Source organism: Oreochromis niloticus, unplaced genomic scaffold (assembly GCF_001858045.2).
Source record: "Oreochromis niloticus isolate F11D_XX unplaced genomic scaffold, O_niloticus_UMD_NMBU tig00002600_pilon, whole genome shotgun sequence".
NCBI lineage: Eukaryota > Metazoa > Chordata > Actinopteri > Cichliformes > Cichlidae > Oreochromis > Oreochromis niloticus.
Genome location: NW_020327671.1, coordinates 59,639 through 67,396, shown reverse-complemented (window position 1 = coordinate 67,396; position 7,758 = coordinate 59,639). Strand labels below are relative to the sequence as shown.

The 7,758-nt window shown below is 40.9% G+C and overlaps 1 protein-coding gene and 1 long non-coding RNA gene across 3 annotated transcripts; both read right to left on the bottom strand.

The window, feature by feature from the left end:
* Positions 1 to 994: 994 nt before the first annotated feature.
* On the bottom strand, positions 995 to 2,678 carry LOC112845049 (uncharacterized). Its single transcript, XR_003217840.1, has 3 exons — positions 2,462 to 2,678; positions 2,192 to 2,322; positions 995 to 1,037 (listed from the first exon to the last, which is right to left on the bottom strand). It is a non-coding gene; the product is annotated as an uncharacterized LOC112845049 (long non-coding RNA).
* Positions 2,679 to 5,693: 3,015 nt separating this feature from the next.
* LOC109195435 (nuclear factor 7, ovary) lies at positions 5,694 to 7,401 on the bottom strand. Of its 2 annotated transcripts, none has more exons than XM_025904592.1 (2): positions 7,306 to 7,401; positions 5,694 to 7,261 (listed from the first exon to the last, which is right to left on the bottom strand). In XM_025904592.1, the coding sequence occupies exon 2, from the start codon at positions 7,185 to 7,187 to the stop codon at positions 5,811 to 5,813; it is 1,377 nt and encodes a 458-aa protein (XP_025760377.1). In that variant the 5' UTR covers positions 7,188 to 7,261; positions 7,306 to 7,401; the 3' UTR covers positions 5,694 to 5,810. The 2 variants fall into 2 exon arrangements, with proteins under 2 accessions (XP_025760377.1, XP_019203020.1); XM_019347475.2 differs by having other exon boundaries at positions 5,694 to 7,204.
* Positions 7,402 to 7,758: the final 357 nt, after the last annotated feature.

Genomic DNA, 7,758 nt, shown 5'->3' with positions numbered 1-7,758 from the left:
ACAGTAACTGCGTGTGTGCATGTAAGCGTGTAAAACCTGAAGATAGTCAGATTAACAGTATTTCGTCTCTGCCATTCTGCAATTCATCTCATGTAAACAACGTGGCGCACAGCGTGACCTGAAAAAAGGCACATACCTTTGACGTTGCGTGACGAACTCTGTATTCCTCGTCCACACGTAAACGGCCTTTACATTTAGGTGTGGACGAAACAGCTGCGTTTTCAAAAATACCCGTGTAGGTGTGGACGTAGCGTAAAAGAGTTATGTTTATTTTCTTACTACCTGTAATTTATTGCAGATTACTTGTATTTGCTTAATTGTTTACAAAATGTTTGAGGTGTGAAATAAACCGCAATGCAGCAAAATATGTGTTCGTGCGTGTGTGTACGTGCGCGCGTGCATGCGCGGGGGCGCAACATTTTTCTTGTAAAACAAAGGGGGGCCAACCAAAAAAGTTTGGGAACCACTGCTATAGATCAACTTTCCTCAGAATATATACAGCATATAAACATTTGCAGCAATATGATGCAACAAACAGCAGTAATACTAATCCAAAATACTTTATAATATATAAAGTTCTATAAAGCTTATATTATAAGCTTTATAGAACTGAAACAAACATTTATTTTTAGCTCCATTCTGCTGCTGATACATACTTTAGGTTTCTGAATATTAAACTTGTTGCTGCCTTTCATAGTGTGTAACTTGAAGGCCCTGAGTACTTTCTCCCACACTGAAAACACTGGGATGATAACATTATTTGAACATTACCTAATAAGACTGATTCAGGACAGACAATTAGTTATGTTAAACTTTCCTAGCAGTCCTTCACAAACAGGGAACAGTCTGTCTATTCTCTCCATCTGTCAGCTGCTGCTGGCTCTTCCTCCTCCTCTTCCTCACACACTGCTGAGTTTGTCCTGGTGGATCATCAGGGGTGCAAAGCCTCACAGATGATGTGCAGCAGTGGGTCCCTCAGTCTGTCCTCACTCTGGACACTTGCAGTTGTCACACGTGGAAATCAAATGTGTGATAAGCTGCAAGATTCAAACACAAGTGTAACTTATAAACACATGTTCATACTTTTATTCCACAATCAGAGAGAAAGAAACAGAGAGATAGTGCAGGACAGACAGACAGGTGACAGTCTCAGGTGTATACACTGCTACAAAACAGCACAAGAGAAGGAGGATTTAGTGTTTGTGTCATTACGAGTGCTAAACAAGAAGAGTTCCAGATGGTCCAGTGGACACATGTGTGACTCCTGTGATTAAAGCATCTTTCTTTCAGCTTAACGAGTGAACCGTCAGCTCGTTCAAACACACGTTAAAGTCCGTTTGGCTCGACACCACCGAACAGAGGCAGCAATATAACATAGCTAACATTAACAGTGCAGTGAATCCTGCTTGTGCCGTGATATTCAGGACTGCAAACCGAGCAGCATCACTGACTTTCAGCTTGTTGTGTTTGTGGATATATGACTGACTTTAATTATCCATAAAATCATCACATTCTTTGTAAGGTTAAGGTCAACTATTGAACGGCGTATATTTTAAAGTAAAGGCTTTAAAACCAAGTAAACGCTGAAAGTACAAACATCACTAATGTCACACAATTTTGCCGACATGTGGCCAACAGTAATGTTTTAATGTTCTTCATTATTAAACATTTGCACGTAAATAAGTTAAATATTCAGTACTTTTGACAGTTTACTCTTCCGCCGTTTTTCTTCGGCAAAATTATCCACACCCACCGCCGCGCTACGCATTCTGGGATATGTTGGGCCACGAAGTCTACACCGCCACATCCTTGAAATTCAGGGAAATGAAGGACGCATTTGAGGGCCGCATTTCGAGCAGCCTTTGAATTGGGACAGCCTTCGTCGCGTCACTGTGATGTAATCGGCCTTAAAATGCGGCCTTTAAGGCTGCAGACCCTGAATTGGGATACAGCCAGTGATTGCTGTCCCCCGGAGCGCACACAGCTGCTTAAAGCTGTAGTGCCCAGATTACTTACGTAGTCAGATACTTCCGTGCAACTGATGTAAGGTGTTTTAAGGTGAAGACAGCTTCAACCGAGTGTTTGTTGAAAAACAGTAACGCAACCGCACTGCATTTTCTTGTTAGTAATGGCTTTGTAACGGTAGAAATAGTAATTAGATTACTCGTTACTGAAAAAGTAACGCCCTTACTTGTAATGCTGTTATTCCCATCACTGCTGATAAATGAAGAATAAAATAGCTTCGTGTTGTGACCATCACATGGTGTATTCCAAACAGATTCAGGACATGAAAGATGTCACAGGGGCCAAAAATCCAGAAACCTAGAGCAGAGGGAAACTTTGACAAACTTTATTGATCTAGCACAGGCTAACACTTGACAGTAACTGTAAACAGCAAGACACAGAATGAAACTGTGGCCCGGTATGAGTGGCGTGGTGACGACGATATTAGTACGCTGACCTGAGTACTGCATGTTCCAATGGCGTGTGATGGCTGGATGGCAGGCAGGTGAGGAACAGAGCACTTTCCCGAGTGGAGTTTCTTATCCACGGTCCGAGTGCAGAGATGAAGTGCAAAGTAAGAGCCATGGAGAGTCCGGGAGACCTATGGTACAAGAAAACAAGGTGAGTCAAGCACTTTGCAATGAGAACATGGAGCCTGAGAGCCAATTACTAACTTGGAATAGTTGGCAAACTGGCAGTGAAGGAACATCAGGGCTTAAATCTCTCCAGCCTGATTGCCTCAAATCAGCTCCAGGTGAGTGTAGCTGCTGAAGAGATGACAGCTCTGCCCAGGGGCGGAGACCAAAGAACTCAGGAACCTAGTGGAATTTTCCAGCCGCTCACCAGGATCAGGACAAAACTGAACAGATTTAACCTTTTAAGGCCGGTCAGAGCAGGCGCGCTACGTTTTGCCTGACTATTTCTAAAGCCCGGTAGAATTGCAACCAGATAAGCTAGCACAATAATTTTCTTTGCAAATGAAACCAGAGGAGTTGTACTTACTTCTTATGCATTCAGCTTGTCCTAGGTCACAGTTTCCTTCCACATATTATAGCTTTGCAAAAATTGCATAAAAAGCACTTGCAGCACCAAAAACATAATATTCCAGAAACACGCTTTGCTGATCCCATCAGCTGTTCGTAACACTTCCTACGTTGGAATAGACGTCAGCACGGAGACGACTTTGCTTGACATTGTAATGTGGTAACCAATTCTTTAAAAGATGGCTGTTCTACCACTGCAAAGGGCTATAGACCCTCACATAAGAAATTGATGACATGCTTGTCAACAGTTGCTTGGGGAATATGTTTGTTTGCAGCTCTCAACATTAGGTCTGGTAACTTGGCTTGTGTATTTGCTGAGAGCTTATTTATGCAACAATGATGTTGTACTGCTTAATCTTTGATCCTCTGTAGAGATAAATATTATCATACATCAGGTTCATACATTACTTCATCGTTTCACTGTGATTAACATCAAAGGAAAACACATTTTTTAAAAATCATTCAGCTAGAGTAACAATTTGAGCTAATCTTTGATTGTTTAGCATAATATAAAAGAGTGGTGAATTTGGTTAAACTTTGCAGATATAGTGCTGTATTTATTCACAAGTGTAAACCAATTTTTAAGGATCATTGCAAAAAATCTATTTTTGTATACATTCTAAGTTCTGTAATCTGTATACTATCTGTAAAAACAGTATCGATTAATGTATCAGTATCTAAATATTTTAACTCCTTTTTATGAGTATCAGCCTGAAATCAGTCAGGTCCTAAAAATACTAAGAGAGCAATATATGTGTACCAAAACTAAATTAAGAAAAGGGATCACATGTACAAAAATGCTGTCCATAGACCTAACAAATAAAAACATTCAACATCATGTTCTGTTGAAAAAAAAAAAAGATCATATTGGGAAACACATAGCCCTACTGATTAAGATCCATGTTACTATGATAGACCTATATCAGGACAGTGATACTGATCAACTGATCCATCAGTCGGACTCTGCTTTATGTCAACTGAGAGTTGGAAGATTAATTTGATATGCAGCTCAGCAGCACTGTATACCCCCTTTTTATATATATATGTATATATATATATATATATATATATACATATATATATATATATATATATATATATATATATATATATATATATACATATATATATATAGGCCAGCTGATTGTAGGCCTGTGAGTTTTAAATGACTAGAGATTGTAATGATGGGGACTGTCCAAATAATAAGCTAAAATATTCCTAAGAATTGTAATTCAATTATGCATGCACACATGCACACGTTACCTAGCTCTATCTTATTTTAATATCAGGCTAACCAATGGCAGTGACAATATCTTAGCTAAACTAATAACCTTAACACACATGAAAAATAAGAAAGCAATATCGTACACATATAGTTGCAAAACCTCTTACCTCAATGTGGGGTTTTTTTGTAGATTAGACGCTGAAGTCTCGTAAGCTGATATCACTGTGGAGATCAAAGTTTGCACTGCATCTAGACGCTGTCTCCTTTTCTCCCTCTGTACATGAAAAATTCCTCCATGTATGGCCACGGGCACTCGTCCGGTTGACAGTGTTGTCTTCTGTCTCCATTTTGGCTTTGTTGTCTCCAAATCTTCAATCTATAAATTAGTTTATACTCCACTGTGTAGTACCTGTAGACACCTGTGGTTGCTGCTGCAGCGGAGTTTATTCTTTGCTTACGTCTTAAATTGGCAAATGCACGGCCTTATTGAAAGATGAAATGATGAAAGGTTTGAATATTAACTTAAACTGTGGGAGTATTCAGTAGCTTTTTTTGATTTTATAAGTAGTTTATAAGTAGATTACATGGTGTCAATTGTACTCAAGTATGAGTAAAATTACACACTTGAAAAATTATTCATAAAAGTACAAGTACCCAAAAAATCTACTTAATTACAGTAACGTGAGTATTTGTAATTCGTTACTTCCACCCCTGGTGGTGTGTGTGACCATATTTTACTGCTGTGTCTGATGTCTCCATGTTGCTGTTGTTCCTGCACTTTCACAATAATGTTTGTCCAGGTGACAGTGTTTCAGTAGTGTGATGTGATGAACAAACTGTCAACAGGCCGAAAAGAAGTGAACATGAGATTGATTTTCTCCTCAGACATTGAATTAAAGCACACAGGAAGTGATTGTGAATGCAGGTTTATGTTGGATCATCATGTGAAGTTTACAGGATTCAGACTGGAAATGTGATTTCTCTTTAAGGCTCTAGAAACAGCGCTTTGCTCCTTTAAATCTCTTCCCCTCTGTTATTTTTCCTGACAGCGAGCACTCTGAATCCACACACACACTTTCAGTTCTTCTGCTGTAAATGAAGGAAAAACGAGCTGATGAAACGAGCTCCGTCATTACAAACTTCCTTCTGACGTTTCCATGTGAAGCAGTCGTAGGCGTTCCTCCAGCTGGACGACACGCTTTGATACAAAATAAAGCTCCGATATTTTTCTCTACATGCCTCTACAATAGTTTATCTCATTACAGCAGTTTGATGTTTCCCTTTGAATCCCCCTGAAGATACTGACAGTGAAGCACGTACATAATACTCCAGCCTTTCAACTCTGAGCTTATTTAGTTCTATTAATACACTGAAATCTCATTTGTGTCATGAAGAAAGTCTTTAATCAAACAGAATTCAAATATCAGAAACATTTCATATATGGAGTTAAACATGAATCATTGTTTCAACAATATATTTATTGTTGTCATAAACAGACAAGAAGACAACAACAAACTGCTCCTCCCATTCAACACATGTCAGTCCATATCCCAGCAAACTAAATCTACTACTTTCACTTTACCATAAGTGTTAATGTATGGAAACATCCTGTGAGTGAAAGTGTGTGTGAAGGTGTGTATGTGTGTGTTAGTATCAGGATCAGAGAACGACAGCTTTCCTCTGTTCCAGTCCAGATTCACTCTGATCCTCTGGAGCTTCTTCTCTACTGAGAGAGCAGTTGATGGAGCTGATGGTGACCATGCTGAATATTTACCAGCATAGAAACATATTATCCATGATCCAGACCGTATGCTTTCCCTTCTCTGCACAGACTCTGCTAACACACCCAGTTCCCACCAAGTACTGTTTCCAACCTCGACATCCCAGCTGTGAGTCCCTGAGTTAAAGCCCTCAGAGCCCAGGACAGAGAAGTAACAATCAATCCTCTCTGGATTATCAGGAAGCTGCTGCCTCTCTCCTCCTCGTCTCACACTGGTCAGATCTTCAGACAGGATGAGGTTTGGATGAGCAGTGTTTGGGTCCAGAATGAGAGGAGTGTAGGAGACCATGTCCTTCATGTTGTTCCAGATGTTGAAGGTCAGGTTGCCCAGGTGTTTGGCCTGGTCTATCAGAGCTCCTGAGGGCAGCTGTGGATCATCCAGCAGGAGGCAGCACTGGACTCTTTCCACTGCAGCCTTGTAGTTGTGCAGGAATGAGACGTCTTCAGCTCTCAGCTCCTCCTCTGTGGCTCTGACTGTGTCTGAAAGAGCTGCTATCTCTCTGCTCAGAGCCTCCATCTTCTCCTTCATCATCCCACTCTTCTGCTCCTCTTCCTCCCTCAGTGCAGCCAGCCTGGCCTCCTCTTCCTCTTCTAGAAACTGGTGAAGCTTCTTAAACTGCTCCTTAATCTGCCTCTCTGTGTGTCGGGCCTGGACCTCAATGTGTTCTGCTGTTTGATCAAACTTCACTTGAACTTCTTCACAAACCTTTAACTTCTTCTTTAAGGGCTCCAGAGTTTCCTGAAGTTCCTTCTTGTGTTGTCGTGCAACTTCATCGATGGGTCTGAATCTGTGATTGGTGTGATTTTCTGAGACACAGCAGACGAGACACGCTGGCTGCTGATGGTCCAGACAGAAGAGTTTGAGTTTCTCAGAGTGCAGACTGCAGAGAGCCTCTGAAGCTCTCTGATCTCTCTCCTGTAAGAACGACTCACACAGGTTCTTTAAAGCCAGGTTTAAAGGTGGATCCTTTGAAGATCTTCTCTTACAAACTGGACACTCGTGTGTTGGTCTCTCTCTCCACCATCTCTTCAGACAGTCTTTACAGAAGCTGTGGCTACATGACAGAAGAACAGGATCTCTGAAGACCTCCCGACAGACCGGACAGCAGAGATCCTCCTCTGATCTGGAAGCCATTGAGTCTGTGAGTGAAGCTGAAAACAGCAGACAGGAAGTACAGTCAGTCCTGGCTCCCCTCCCTCCTCTACTACCTTCACTGAAACTTCCTTTGAGTCGTGTTTTTGCTCAAACTCACCTTCAGTGTGTGGAGCGTCAGCAGCTTGAAGCAGCAGTGTTGGAGTTTTCCACTTTTCTCTCCTGTAGCTGGACTCACTCAGAGGAAGCTGCTAGTTTGGTATAAGGATGAGTTTGATTCTCAGTTAGTTGAACCAGTGTTGTTGGCTATTATAACTCAGGGTGTGTTTCATTTCAAAGTTCACACATCAGCCTGCCAGAAGGTGTAAAAGTTACTGATTAACAGCTTTTATACCATTTCACTTGCACAGGTCATGAAAGCAGTGATGCCTCTGTTTGAAATCTTTTAACATTTTTTTTTTTCATTAGATGGAAAATTTGCTGCAGATATTAAATATTTCTTTGTGGTTTTAAAAAACTACAAAAAAGCAGAAAGAACAGAAATAAGTGCGAAGAGTGCAGCAACGTCCCTGTTTTAGTGTGATATGGTTCATCTGCTCCGACTGTGTAAAAG

Excerpts from the sequence above, each read along its gene's own strand:
- LOC109195435 (XM_025904592.1), bottom strand. The coding sequence starts at position 7,187 with ATGGCTTCCAGATCAGAGGAGGATCTCTGCTGTCCGGTCTGTCGGGAG.